At 37.1% G+C, this 15,819-nt stretch overlaps 2 protein-coding genes across 2 annotated transcripts; both read left to right on the forward strand.

The window, feature by feature from the left end:
* Positions 1-3,899: 3,899 nt before the first annotated feature.
* LOC113720815 (uncharacterized) lies at positions 3,900-14,262 on the forward strand. Its single transcript, XM_072065149.1, has 2 exons — positions 3,900-4,443; positions 10,337-14,262. The coding sequence occupies exon 2, from the start codon at positions 10,415-10,417 to the stop codon at positions 13,925-13,927; it is 3,513 nt and encodes a 1,170-aa protein (XP_071921250.1). The 5' UTR covers positions 3,900-4,443; positions 10,337-10,414; the 3' UTR covers positions 13,928-14,262.
* On the forward strand, positions 4,443-10,109 carry LOC113720813 (uncharacterized). The gene is made up of 2 exons (XM_072065150.1): positions 4,443-5,814; positions 8,562-10,109. Exon 2 carries the CDS (start codon positions 8,562-8,564, stop codon positions 10,062-10,064), a length of 1,503 nt encoding a protein of 500 aa, XP_071921251.1. The 5' UTR covers positions 4,443-5,814; the 3' UTR covers positions 10,065-10,109.
* Positions 14,263-15,819: the final 1,557 nt, after the last annotated feature.

The raw sequence follows: 15,819 nt of genomic DNA on the forward strand, positions 1-15,819 counted from the left end.
ACTTTTAGAACTATTCTTGGAATTATTTGTGTGAAATTGGTTAACATAATAAGTTTGGCCATGTTTAAACTATGATCACCATAATTTGGCCATTTCTTAAAATTTTGGCCATAACAAAGATGATCCATTTCCTGAAAATGGCTTGCCAGGAAATTCACATTCTAGTAAAGCCATTTTCTAGAAAACTTTGACATTGTATTATGAGATCAGTTTATTATTTGGCCATCCTGTAAATAGCTTGAATAATTTGGGTTTATAACTCACTATAGGTAATTATGTCTTAATTTTAGTTATAAAAGGGTCTTTCACCTAACTAGCTAACATGAAAGACGTTTGGAGACTTCTTGTCTTGTCTATAAAATTTGTGAAATTGGATTGACAAAGAAAATATTAAAGAATGATAACGTTTATTGTGAGCCAATTATAATTATTCCAAAGAAAGACATACACTACGTTCACAAATCCCTCAACTTCTTCCAATGCCCAATAAACTACACGTGTCCAAATCCAACAACAAGATTACTCACTTTTCCTATAAAATTCTAACCCAACCAAAGATTGTTCCCTTTTCTTTTCTTTTCCACAAAATCCCAATGTAGTCAAAATGGATTCTAGGCCACGGTGTAACCAAACAATATATAAAGGAATCTCTAGTAAAGCTTCCCCGGGCAACAATAATCGAGTGCATGGTCTCGGTCTCAAGTATTCGACCCAGAAACGGATATGCTATTATGCAATCAAAATAGAATAACTCAAATCTTAGGCTTTGTTCATACGTGGACAAAATGGGGAAGCAGACTAGTTTTATTTTTGGATTAATCTTTCCTACACTGACAATATATATGACAGTGTGTACACTGTTAGTCTTAGATGAATGATACTACGCAAAATTTCAATTTGAAATTCAACTGTTGCACATATGTCATGAATTTAACGGTAATAGTGTATACACTGTCAGTGTATGCAAACTCTCACTCGTTCTCATTGAGACAATTAGACTGTAGAATCAATCTTTCAGAGCAAATCTCTTCTAGGATCAGTTTTCCTCTCCTCATGGTATCAGTTTCCCTTCTAATCTTCTCATCTTCTGGGATCAGTTTACTATCACCGTTGCTCACAAGAACAGTTTATTAATACCAGTCAATATGAATGATATGTTTATGAGATTGAACTCCAAACATCACCACTAGTATTGGTAGTAGTTCGGTTGAAGTTTTCTAGTATAAATAATTACAGTAGTTGGATTAAGGCAGGTCATACATACAAAGTATCTCTTGGTAGACAATAAAAATTTATTATCTTATCAATACTATATATAAGAGTTGAGAAACGGGTTTGGAGTTAACATTTATTATCGCTTTATGAACTTATAAAAACTACTTTACTTTAACTATCTATAACTACTCGTGACTATTTTTATGTTTAACTATTTAAGTGTATGTTTTCAACGTAATTACCCCTAAACATTATAACTACTGATATAAAATTATTTTATGAATAGTATTTAAAAGATTAAATATATGACCATAAATAGTATTTAAAAATTTTATTTCAAATATATGACCATAAATATTATGTATTTTTTGATTGCCATTGCACACACATTAGGTGTGTATTGAGCACCAGTACATATAGTAACTGAAAAGAGTCAGAATGGTTATAACTTCCACCCAATTACTCATCCCACAACTCCTATATTACTTCCTATTTTTGTGGCAATGCTTTCAAACTGTGGAGGATTTATATATATATATATATTTTCCTATTCGGCCAAAAGAATGTTGATTATCACATTTTCAATATATTTTTAACAAACCAAAAGTTGACAATATGAAGAACTTCCCTTTGCCTTTAGGATTAAAAGACCTGTCCCTACTCTATGTCAATTTAAATGAGATTATACACTATTAGGATAGCATATACACATAATTGTCATCAATGATAAATCTTATGATTGATTCGACCTTTTCTGTCCAATTACACCGTATTCTAATTTCTAACCTTGTCCGCTGGCCCCCGCTTCACGTTTCAATTCAACTAAATGTTTCCCTCAATCTTTCAGTCGTAGCAAAAGGATTCTATGCTATACAATATCCTGATTTTCCAATCCCAAAAGAACACAACATGACTGTTAAGTTCATTTGTGTCAACAAGATACCATCATATTTCATCATCATGCATGTCAAAAAACCGGTTTCAAATCCTCTGTACTCAAAGTAGTCTATGTTCCTTTTTTCCCTCATTTGTACAGCTGTCATGTGTCTCTAGTCTTTTGTTAATCTAAACTCAAATAAACCGATAATAATTGGTTTATAAGTTTACTCAAAATCAACTAAAACAGATAATTCAATTTTTTTATTTTCTTTTTAACAAAAAAGAGTCTTGTTGATAATAAAAAAAAAGTTTTGAGTTATCTGTTTTAATTGATTTTGAGTAAACTTATAAATCGATTATTATATGTTTATTTGAGTTTGGATTAACAAAAGACTAGAGACATGTGACAGCTGTACAAATAAGGGATAAAGGAGACAAAGATTACTTTGGGAACAGAAAATTTGAAGCCCAAAAAACCACACTGACATTTTGTCATGCACACGCCATATTTTAAGGCATGGTTATATGCATTTGTCAAAAAAGAAATTGAAAGATGTATCAAATTAAGAGCAAAAGATATTTCGTTCTAAAACTTTAAAATTGCACAGCATACAATATGCCAACAAAAAAAAAAAAAAAAGAAGAATGGATGGACAGTAGAAGTACATTTAGATGTATAGCATAATATATATTGAAAAAGCTGCTTAAAATATTCCTCACATTTTGTCAAATGAATTTTTTCATCATTCACTTTTAAAATGTTAACTTTGCGTCCCTTACAAGTTTAAGTTAACAAAATTTAGTCGTAACCTAAATTTTTGATCACTTTTTAGTTTCAAATCACCACGTGACCAACATGCAATCATTTTTTATGTACAAAAGGCCAAATCCCACTCTTTTATTGGCAAAAATGGACATGAATTAGGTCAGATATCACTTTTTTAGAGAAAATTTTGAATACAGTTTGGCAGATTTTTCTTTTTCTAGGACAAAAAATGAATACGAATCGGTCCAAAAAAAAATGAATATGAATCAGGTCATTTGTTTAACTACAAATAAGATCCAACCTTTTTGTTTTGAAAAAATGACTATGTATGGGTCACGTAATAGATTTATAATTATTAAAAATCTATGTTGGAACCAAATTTTATTGACTATATTGTAAGGGACGTAAATTACCATTTTAAAAGTAAATGATGAAAAAATTTATTTGGTGAAATGTGTGAAATGTTTTGAATAATTTTTCTATATATCTAAGAAAAACTTTGAAATGGATAGGTGGATTCATTCAAGTACAACATAAACGGGCCAATTAGAAATTGAACTATAACTTGAAGGGAGGAAATTGTAATAAAAACTAAAAGCTTTATCAAGTAGTCCATAGAAAAACTGAAAATCATGTAGGGAACTGTTTTTACCTGATATAACAGGTAAAAACACTTTTAACGACCATTTGATTATCTGTTGTACTGGTCATCTAAATAAAACAGTATCTAAAATTTTGGTTAGTAAGTTTTACATAAAAAATAGTAAGTTAACTCAATAAATTAGTAACTTTTATGTCTCAAAAAGTAAATTTGAATAAATATGGAACTTATTTTTTTTTAAGTAAATTACTACTCTGTAGACACCAAATTTTTGTCAATTTTTAATGTTTTCCTGAATTTTTATCTATTTAATAAGTTATCTATTATTATTATTATTATTAATGTGTAATTTTCTCATTTTTGCAGGTTTATTTTAGAAAAGAAAAAGAGAGAAAAAAAAAACAACAAAACAAAAACAAACAAAAAAGGGAGAAAAGTTAAAAACAAAAAAAAAATCAAAAAATCAAAAAAATCAAAAATCAAATCAAAATCAAATTATTACTAAACTTACACATTTTCATCATTTTCTCTACCAAAACCCCTATTAACCCATTCTACACTCAACTCCCACGGGCTTTTCTTTTCATTTGGCAGAAGCCATCATTTGGAAAAAAACCAAATCCATTTGACTCCTTCTTAGCCATGAGTTTTTTGCTCTGCCAACACTCAACATTTGCAGAGGAGAAAACACGCACAAAAAGCTAATTTGGCGACCCATTTTACTCACTCGGCTCTCTCTGGAAAAATCAGACAGGCCACAAAGAAAAAAAATTCCCAACTCCCTCTCAATATACATCCCTCGGCCCTTTCTTTGACTCTCACCAGAAAACACACAAGAACAAAGCTCCCCATTTTGGCCTTCCTTAAGCTCTCAACGGACAGAAAAGGATAGACGAAGGAAACTTTGGGAGCCAGGGAGATACGCTCAAGGTGTGGAAATTGTATCAAACATTTTGGTTAAGGAACTACCACCTACATTGAGGTATTTTCTAGTTTTCTTTCTACCATATTACAATCCATGTTTCAATGTCTAGTTTCTCTTGTTTTGCTGTTTTATTATTATTATTATTATTGTTGTGGTTGCATATTAATTTTTCTTGTTTGCTGGTTTGTATTGTTGTTGTTGCATTGCTGAAATTTGGGAAAAGGCATGAACTAGATGAGGGAAAAGGAAATGATGTCTGTGAATGCATATTAATTGTTTGAAAAAATGCCAAAAAGATTTTTAGGGACTGTTTTGCCTTAATGTAGTCTTTTGTTATTGTTTTCTGGTTAGTTAAAATCATAGTTGTATTGTAGAGGTTATAAGGAGTATTGTAATATATTTTTTATGATTTTTGGTGAAAGATTTGGGTGTTTTGAAAAATAAAAACTGGACTGTATTTTTGACATTTTGGCCACTTTCAGACCATCTTTTGTAAAAACTAACTCCGAAAATGGAGTCTACTCGAAAAATCGAGTGAAGGGGTGTATTTTGAGAAATTTTGATCACCGGAAAGGTCGCCGGCGGTGGCGGTCCGGTGGCGGCGGCGCCACCGGCGGCCACCATGGCTGCCAGCTGAAGCTTCTTCGGTTAGCCGAAGAAGAAGGAAAGGAAACGTATGGGGAAGAAAAGAGAAAGAAAAGAAAGAAAAGAAAAGAAAGAAAAAAAGGGGATTGGGCTAATGTTTATTTTTCGTTGGGCCAAGAGCTAGTCTTGTTAGGTTTTGGGGCTGGGCTTTGGTTGATGTTTCTTTTGGGTTTCGGTTGGGCTAGGAGGTTGGAGCCCACGTGTTTTGGCTGGGTTTGAGTGATAGAAGACGGGCTGGCCTGTGTGTTTTGGCTTGGACTTTCGGATGGGCTTAGGTAGTTTTCGGCCCAAAGAAATAAATAATGGCCCAGTGGCCTGTTTTCTTAAGAAGATCTGATAACGAATTTGCATTTTAGCCCCTGATCTTTGGAGTAGTTTCGTTTCGGCCCATAACATTTTAAATTCTTTTCAACTCGGTCCTTATAGTAATTGCACTTTGGTCCCTGATTTTTATCTTTCATTTAATTTTGACCTCTAAACTTTGAAAAATACAATTTTTGTCCCTCAAAAGTTTTCAATTTTTGCAATTCAGTCCTTGACAAATTTTGACTCTTTTTTATTGTGATTGCTTCTTTTCTTTAAAAGCTAATGATGTTACTTTTGAATATATTTAACTTGCAATTTTTAGATGTTCTTAAATTTCTTTGCGTTTGACATGTTAATGTGAATTTAGTATTTTAACATTATTATCATTTGCAATTAAAGTGGTGCCATGATTCTTTTGTTCATTGTGAGTATAAATAGGATAATTTGACTCCACTTAGTCACCACTTCAAACGGGAGGTACTCCTATTTTATTATTTCAATGTCAATTACGTGTTCTTATGTGCTCCTATGTGCTCCTATGTGTTTATATATTTTTATATGCTTTATTTATTTGATTTAAATATTCATTCAAATTTTCTTATATATGTTTTAGTTAGTTTTTATAATGATTCGAGAGGTATTTAAATACCTCAAAAATGTAATAGATAGGATAATTAAATTTGTTTTATTATATTTTCCCTTCCTAGATTGTGGTTAGGCGCTCCTCGATGTAATAGATAGGTTGCGTGTTTATGTGGCTTATGTGTTAATTGTTTTATCCGCTTTTCTTAGGATTTTGGCATCTAGATATTATGCTTACGTGTTATGTGTTACGTGCTCTTATGTGTTTATTTGTTTTAATTTATGCTTTATTTGCTTCACTATGAATTGTTAATGCATAACGTCACCACACTAGTCCAACGCTAGTTGTGGTTTCTCTCTTCGCTTACTTGCTAGTCCAACGCTAGTAAGGACTATTAGAAATGGGCTAGTCCAACGCTAGACCCTTTAGGTTGTCTTGCGCTAGATTCATCTTTGTGTGCTATTCACTACATTTTCATGCAATATTTTCATTTTTAAGATCTTTTCTCATTTGCATGATATTCCCTATTATATTATCCCTTATTCTCTATATGTGTTAATCATATCATTTAGAATTGCATTTCATTTAGGACATTGTATAATAGGTTAGTTCATTTGCTTGTGCATATTAGGAGAATTATTTTTCAAACATGGGAAATGGGTGATTATAACTTTTTAGTTCAAATACCCCATTAATCCCTGTATAAGAAAATTATGTCACGAGTTTTTGCCTCCCATACCCTTTATGTTGTATTCCCTTTTTCTTTGATCACTTATATCTATGTATATAATTTAATTTACTTTCTTTACTTTTCTTTTTTTCATCATTTGCATACTCGTGACCCTTTCAAGGAAATATTTTGGCTTTCGCAATTAATGCGATTGTTTCAATTAAACCTTTGAATGGATATTTTGACCCTTTCGATATTTTATAAATTTAAATTTGCATTCATGTAGGAAACATCCAAATATGATAAAATTAAGGGTTAGATTAGGAAGATTTTGACTAAACCTCGCGACTAGCTTAGACTAGGTTGAAAGGGTGCCTTAGGTTTGAGTCAATTGAACCTTTGCCTTCCCTTTCTTCAACCGTGACTCCCGAACCCATTTTCTCTTGTTTTCAATGACCTGGAGTTGTCAAAAAAGGTTTTGATTTATTTTATTTTTGTCAAAAAATATTTTTGGGTGACTTGGTACACCAAAACACCATACCAAGTGGCGACTCCTATTTTTTCTAAAAAGCCCTTTTAGACTGAATTTTTGGACCCAAATTGTCGCATTCTTTTAAGTCCCATTCTAGGTCCTTTTTAATTTATTATTAATAAATCACATCTTTTTATAAAACTCTTTTTCTTTTCCATCGCGAAAAATGGGGCGCGACAACTTAGCGACTCCACTGGGGACCTAAGAGAGTCCAAGCACTTGGTTTAGTCGTCTTTTTCTCTTTTTAACCCTTATATTTATCATATTTGGATGTTTTAGGTTGCATTTTTCTCTTTTAGGATATTTTGCATTTCACCCTCGTATTCGTTTATCGTTCCTCGTATATGTGATGAATGATTTATTTATTTACTTTTGTTTATTTACTTATATGTATCGCGCTTTGCATTTGGGGGTGGGGAATATTACCCTAGAGCTTCGCATTGGTTATCGATCCCTCCCCTCCAAAATGAGCACTGGCATACGTGCATACGTTTTATTTTTTATCCCTTATTTATTTTTCTTTTAGTGGCTTGTCACGCCACTCCACCCTACTAGGATTTTAGGCGACCCACTTGGACATGTGATCGTATCACGACGTGTGCGTAGCATGATCCGAGGGGTCACTCGATCTTCCGCTTCAAACTTTAGGTTGATGACCTATTAGTTTTTAGTCGAAGGTTGAGGATTCTTTTTAGATTCGCCCAGACGGGTAGCCGTAACACGACGTGTGCGTAGCAACGTCTGGGGAATCGCTCGAGCCACCGACAAGGAACCTTGGGAGTGATGACCCTTGGTTTCTAAGTCTGAAGGCTCGGGGACCTATGACTTATCGAGTCTAGATGCATTAGTGAACCCTAACCTCATGCATCCATTTTAGCTTGCCTAGGGTAGAGTCGACCTTACCCTATTAGGGACACTATTCACGAGGGGAGGGGTCCAACCCTTTTCCTCTTTTTATTGCTTTATTTCCTTGTGTTGATTCCGTTGCTACAATGTGTTATGTGTATTTATCTGTTTAAACTAACTTTTCTTGGTTTTTGTGTCCCCATTGCATTCACAAACCCTTAGCAAATAAGAGGTCTGGCATGACCTTCTTTTAGAAGCCCACCCTTGTAGATAGGTTATCGCACGTTTGAAAATTGTGATGCATTTTGTTCATAAATTCATAATGTTATACCATTTTAGGCTTACCCTGGCAAACAAAGGGCTCCTTAGGTCACGTCTCATTTCAAATCGCATTTTTCCCTGCTTTGATAAGAATGGCATCATGCATAAGCCTTAGAAAGGGAATGCCTCTTAGGGAATCCCACATTAGGGACAGGCCAACCTAAATCCCGTGGGTATTTAACCCAATTTTTGGGATTTGCACGTTTAAATTCCTGTTAACCAGAGAAATGGGACCTGTAGGTAAGGTATTTAACTCCGGTTTTGGTTTCTAGATGGAAAGCCCTCGCCGAGTGCAACAGATGTTAGTAGTGCCGCCAGAGGTACAAAGATGGCCCACGTTACTCTCACCCAATGAGGTTAACCAAATAGCCGATCGATTAGGACACATCGGGGATTTCAAGAATATTAAGTCCGATGGATATTTGGTAGAAGCTTTGGTGCATCTATGGGACCCCACTTGTTCTGCTTTTAGATTTGGAAAAAGGGAGATGACCATAACGATTGAGGAAGTCGCCGGATTTCTCAATTTGCCGATTCAAGGAACTGCCGTGGTATTGCCACTAGCATCTAATAAAGTTGAATTTTGCCGTTTCACTGGGTTAAAGGAATCAGTACTACAAGGGGCAGACCAAAATATAGAGGCGAAGTTCTTATTTGATCGATTTGCGCTAAGAGATGGTTTTGAGAGGCATCGAGGGGACTTCTCGTTTACTTCCAAGGAAACGTGGAATCGAAAGAGAGTCTGGGTATACGGTTTAGTCATGACGGGAACCTTCTTTTTTCCTAGGAAAGATAAAAAGATAGCCTTCAAGCTCACTAGAATCCTGTATGACTTGTTTCTTGGAATTAATGATAGGCCGTGTTCCATTATTCCTACCATTTTGGCCGACATCTTCATAGCCTGCACTACCTGTCAGAAAGGGAAAAAGTTTTTTTGTGGTTCAAATTTGATCTTACATATATGGGGAATGGAGCATTTCATGAGACGACCGGCTATTTCATCAAGTCTACCAATGTTCGCATACAACTGGATAATCACACATCACAAGAGGATTAATAGAGACAGTCTGCCGTGCAATGCATCTGAGTTTGTGGATTTCTTGAAGAACGTGACTGATCAAAATATTAGATGGGTGTTGGATTGGACCGATTGTACTAAACCCGTTCTTCGCACCCAGGCATCCGAATTCATTCTCTTACTGGGTACTCAAGGGATTACTGCCTACGCCCCAAAAAGGTTTCTCAGACAATTAGGGCGTACCCAAGAAATACCACCCGTGCTTGACATGAGCGAAGTCACCATTATTTTTAACTGGGGAATGTGCCCAAATCAAATCCCTATGAAAGATCGGATTATTGACGCCTGGGTGACGCTATCTGATGACGTGAGTTTTAGATACATCCCAGAGCTCAAGCAGAAGGGTTTGACGACTTCACAATACGAAGACTGGGTAGGAGGATCCGCTGCGCAAGAAATTCAAGATGAGCCATCTGAGGAGGTGAAAAGGTTGAAAGCCATTATCGAAGCAAAGGATAAGGAAATTCTGCAGTTAAGTAAGTCTGCCGAAGCATACAAAGGGATGGCCGAGCAAAGCAAGCAATTGTATGAAAATGAACGAGGAAGGCGTCAAGAGCTGAAAAGGAAATGTGCAGAATTATATGACCAAACTGAATGTGTTAGAATTTCATATGCTAGGGAAACAAAGGACTCTGTATTAGATAGGTTCAGAAGCTTTGGCAATCTTGTACGGAATCGTCTTCGTGACATGATGTAAATATTGGCAAGTTTATCAATGAAAATGATTTTTCTTCTGCTCTCATTTTGGATTATTGTCAAAAACAGGTTTGTATTACGGGTCCCATTTCGAAGGTGTTGCATCATGCTAGGCCTACCCTTGGCACAAAAAGGGCTCCCCCATAGGACATGCATCCGAATTATTTAAATATTTACTAATTCGTGTTTTTTTTCTTTTCCTTTTTCTTGAATAAATTACAGCAATTTGACAGAGAATTCAATTCTAAATCAGTTTCTTTTCTCCACTATCAGGTATTTTTCACAATTGCTACCCAAAGAAGCCCCATCATCACCAGGTCCCGAAGTAGAGCCTTGAGACAGTCTGTAAACATGAGTTCAGTTCCTGAAGCTTCGGAAAGATCTGCTATGGTTACATCACCGGACTTCACAGCATTGGGAGCTCAGTTAAGTGAGGTACTTGGCAAGTTCAATGAATTAAGTGCTGAAATAGCCGCACAGAAGCGTGTAATTGATCAGTTGGTCGCAAGCAACAATGGTGGTGGTGTCCCAAACGACCAAGAACCTATCGATAATCACCCACCTGCACAAGACTATCAACCACCCCACACATCCAATACCCAAACACCTTTCTTTCCTCCTTTCGCTAACCCCGTTGAAAATACCTTTGCCCGATTAAACTCAGACTTTTCCTATATGCATCCGAATTATGTATTGGTGAACCCAACCAGTAGTCAAATCCCTCAAACTCATCCACAAACCAATCTGAACATTCCTCCCAACCCTCAGGGACCGCACCACCACATTCCGGAGCCTTTTGTAATGGATACGGCATCTCAAGGGAAGGCGGCAATAGAAGAACAACATACACCCGTTGATAAAGACCTGTTAAGAAGGTTGGATCGATTCGATGATTTTATGAGAAAGAATCAAGGATTGAGCAGGCATGGTGGGTTAGATTACGATGAATTGTGTCTTTTCCCGGATATTCAGCTACCATTGGGATTCAAAACCCCTAAATTCAGCAAGTATGATGGAACTGGAAATCCAAAGACGCACCTCAAGATGTTTGCCAACAAGTTAGGTAAACCTGTGGATGATGAGAATTTGCCTATGCGTCTATTTCCGGAAAGCTTGGAGGGAGATGCTCTAGATTGGTATTCAAATTTGAAGTCTGGAGAAGTCAAGACCTGGTTGGATCTATCAACTGCTTTTGTGAAGCAGTATGAATTTAACTGTGAGTTGGCACCAACACGAACCACACTGGAGGGTACGAAAAGAAAGCCGTCGGAAGATCACAAGACCTACGCAAAACGGTGGAGAAAGTTAGCTGCCAAAGTGGAGCCTCCTATGACTGAGGAGGAGATTGTTCGTACTTTCATCAAGGCTCACGATCCACCCTATTTTGAAGAGATCTTCCGCATGACTGGAAGTCCATTTGCTGCTATCATTAACAAATTGGAGGAGTATGATGAATTTGTCAAAGCAGGGAAAATTGTTAATGTGTCTGCATTAAAGTTGCAATTGGATGCTCTACAGAATCAAAACAACAATGGGAAAAGGCCCCAATTCAAGAAAAAAGAAAGTGATACTGCTTTTATATGGGATCAAGGCCCGTCTTTCAGACCCAGAAACCATCCCACCTATTCCTTTCCTTACCCGTATTACACCAATCCTCAACCAGTCTACCACACCACTACCCAATTCCATCATTCCCGGCCAAATCATTTGAATACCTCGCCCTTACCTCCAACTCCACAACCTGTTTTTCAAAATCACTCTCGTCCCATTTACCATTCCAGACCAATCCTGCAAAACAATAACCCTCCTCAAAATCCTTTGCAAACCAGTGGAATTCAAACTCAGAAGCAATTTCGAGCCTTCACCAACTTGGGCCGACCTATTGATCAGTTGTATGAGCAATTAAAAGCAGCTGGGAAAATTGGCACTGTTCCTCCCAAAATCTATCCCAGAGGTCCTCCTGCCGGTTATGATCCGCATGCAATCTGTGCTTATCATTCTGGAAGTCCAGGTCATACCACTGGCAATTGTTGGGCTTTAAAACATAAGATTCAGGACATGATTGACTCTGGAGACATCCTTCTCAGAAGAAAGGGAGAGCAGGGACCGAATGTTAGTAAGAATCCTCTACCTGAGCATGGGAGCACTGTGGGGGTTATCATCGCTGATGAAGATTTTATCGACCCCAGTCAGTACATCGTAGATGAAACTGAAGTGTTTGACGTGATAGAGACTGACCATGCAGAGATGAGGAAAATGCTGTCTGTTGAAAAGTCCATAACTAAGGATAATGCTGAGGAAAAGTTAAAATCTTTTGTGTTTGAGAAAGAGGAGCCGTTTATGATAGAAGGAGGGCCTTCCGAGGCCGACAATTCTGAAGTTCCTTTTATTTTGGATCTACCCTCTTTTGAATGGGATATATCAGAGCCTGCCATTCTCGAATTTCCAGAGCAAATGCCTGTCAATAACTTGCAAGAGGTACCATGGAACTACGAGGAGCCCAGTCTATTAATTGGAGGTAAAGATTGCCTGAAGGAAGATATATCTACTATTACTAGATCTGAAAAAATTGTGGGAAACTCCGATATTGATGTTCAATCCAGGGCCAAGGTTAAATCTCCGACACCCAAGCCTCGTGTGTCTGAAAATGAAGCTGTAGATTTTCTGAAGATGCTGAAAAGAAGCGAGTACAAAATAGTAGAGCAGTTGGATAGGACGCCTGCTCAGATTTCCTTTCTGAATCTTCTCCTGACTTCTGAGCTGCACAGAGAAGCATTGCTCAAAATTCTGAACGACGCTCAAGTCCCTAAAGATATTCCGGTGGATAAATTTTCCAACATTGTGGGGAACGTACTTGCTGCTAATCATATTATCTTCTCCGATGATGATCTGACTGCAGAAGGGATCGGGCATAACAGAGCTTTGTATATATCAGTCCGTTGCAATGGAAAGCTGTTGCCGAGGGTTTTAGTGGATAATGGGTCAGCGTTGAATATCTGTCCATGGAACACTCTCACCAAGCTTGGATTTCTTGATATTAAACTCCGTCCATCTGCAACTGTGGTTCGAGGATTTGATGGTTCAAGGAGGGAATCTATGGGTGAAGCAGATCTGGTATTGGAGATAGGCCCTGCTCAATTCCAAGTTACTTGCCAAGTCATGGACTTCTCCAGTGTTTACAACATTTTACTTGGAAGACCTTGGATACATGCTTCCAATTCAGTGCCATCTTCTCTGCATCAAATGTTGAGATTTATTGTGAATGATCAGCTCATTACTGTATTTGCTGAGGATGACTGTACCATGATCATTGATGCAAAATTCAAAGGTGAAGACAGAAAAGGGACTCCAATTTCATCTCATCATGTTGCTGACATAGTCTCTGTAGGATGGGCATCTAGGGATAAGTCGTTGACTCAATCAGATTTGCCAGAGGCCAGTATTATGATGGCGAGAGAGATGATCCGAGGCGGATATGAAATAGGAAGAGGTCTTGGGCGAGAATTGCAAGGAATTTTAGAGCCGATAGAGATCCCGACGCAAAACGATACATTTGGATTGGGATTTCATCCGACTGCTAAGGATAGGAGGGAAATGCAAGCTCGAAAACAAGCTGAAAAGAAGGGCAAGCAAAATCCCTTAAATGTCCCACCGCTGTATCACACCTTTCCTCGTCCAGCAGAGATGATTATGTCAGAAACAAAGAATCCTGTGGAGGAGATTGAACTGGACCTGTCTCAATTATTTGTCGGGGCCACTTGTGAGGAGGAGCCATCAGAGAATGCAGAATTTTTGCCAATTACCGAAGGAGCTATTCAGAATTGGACTGCTGATTATCTTCCCTCTCGAAGGGAATTTCGGTAAATTTAAGGGGATTGTCTTTTGTCTAGATCATATCCAGATAGGACAGTAGTCTGGATCTTTTGTTAAAAGAAATTGCTTTCATCTTTTAAACCTTTATTCTTGTTTCAGTTAATATAGCTTGCTTTGTTCAAGGAAATTGCTGAAACGAAAATAAAGGTTTGGGTTAAATATGTCTTTAAATAGCAATCATGTCTGTATATTTATCCTTTTGTGAAGTCTCGATGCATTTTGAATTTAATGAAATGAAAGACTTCTTTGGTATTTGCTATTTATTCATTACTTATGTTCTATTTTATTTTCAGATGGCCACAAATAAAATCCTTTGACCCTTTGGATGTCACCATTTTGGAATTCGATGGCTGCAATCTCGATATCTCTCATGAATTTGAAATCATGCAATCTGAAATTCAAAACGAGAGCGATACTGAGGAAGAATTTGAGTCTATTTCAAGGGATTTAAAACAGTATGAAGAGAAACCCAAACCCAACTTAGAAGAAACAGAAATCATCAATATTGGCACTAAGACGGAGGTTAAAGAAGTTAAAGTCAGCATTCATCTGAATAGGAAACAAAAGGAGGAAATGATTGAATTCTTAATGTTTTTTCAAGATGTGTTCGCATGGTCATACGATGATATGTCAGGGATCTCTACGGACATAGTGGTTCACAGGTTGCCAACCAATCCAAATTTTTTACCTGTAAAACAGAAACCACGTAAATTCAAACCAGAAATGAGTCTCAAAATAAAGGAACAAATTGTGAAGCAGCTCAATGCTAAGATAATCATGGTGTCTCATTATCCCATCTGGTTATCGAATCCTGTGCCAGTGCCTAAGAAATCTGGGGAGGTGCGAGTGTGTGTTGATTACAGAGATCTGAATAAGGCCAGTCCGAAAGACGATTTTCCTTTGCCAAACATTCATATTCTTTTGGACAATACTGCTGGACACGAAATTGAATCTTTTGGTGATTGTTTTGCTGGGTATCATCAAATTTTGATGGCAGAAGAAGACAGAGAGAAAACCTCTTTTATCACCCCATGGGGAACATTTTGTTATAGAGTGATGCCTTTCGGGTTGAAGAACGCTGGAGCCACTTATCAGAGGACCATGACTACCCTGTTCCATGACATGATTCACAAAGAGATGGAGGTTTATGTGGATGATATCATAATTAAATCCAAGAAGGTTGAGGACCATTTGGTTGATTTAAAGAAACTGTTTGAAAGATTGAGGAAGTATAATTTGAAGTTGAACCCTGCGAAATGTGCTTTTGGAGCTCCGGCTGGTAAATTATTGGGTTTTATTGTTAGTAAAAAGGGTATAGAGATAGATCCTGCAAAAATAGAAGCAATTCGAGATATGCCCATTCCAAAAAGTCAAAAAGATGTGAAGAGTTTTCTTGGAAAGATCAATTTTATTGGCCGATTCATTGCACAGTTAACCTCTACCTGTGAGCCTTTGTTCAAACTGTTGAAAAAGAATGCGCCGATGGATTGGAATGAAGATTGTCAGCTGGCTTTTGATAAGATCAAGAATTATTTGTTAAATCCTCCGGTCTTAGTGCCACCTCAGCCAGGGAGACCTCTGATTATGTATTTGTCTGTTCTTGATGAGGCTGTCGGATGCGTTCTGGGACAGCATGACGAGTCTGGAAGAAAGGAGCAAGCCATCTACTATCTGAGCAAGAAATTTACAGCATATGAGGCCAACTATTCTTTCCTCGAGAGAAGTTGTTGTGCTTTAGCATGGGCAGCTCAGAAGTTGAGACATTATTTGCTCGGTTATACCACTTACTTGATTTCCCGTTCTGATCCTCTAAAATACCTATTGGAAAAGTCGATGCCCACGGGACGTATGGCTAAGTGGCAAATGATCCTTTCCGAGTTCGA

Source organism: Coffea arabica, chromosome 9c (assembly GCF_036785885.1).
Source record: "Coffea arabica cultivar ET-39 chromosome 9c, Coffea Arabica ET-39 HiFi, whole genome shotgun sequence".
Lineage (NCBI taxonomy): Eukaryota > Viridiplantae > Streptophyta > Magnoliopsida > Gentianales > Rubiaceae > Coffea > Coffea arabica.

What these genes read in the sequence shown, in the direction of transcription:
- LOC113720813 (XM_072065150.1), top strand. Translation starts at nt 8,562, where the DNA reads ATGGAAAGCCCTCGCCGAGTGCAACAGATGTTAGTAGTGCCGCCAGAG.
- LOC113720815 (XM_072065149.1), top strand. Translation starts at nt 10,415, where the DNA reads ATGAGTTCAGTTCCTGAAGCTTCGGAAAGATCTGCTATGGTTACATCA.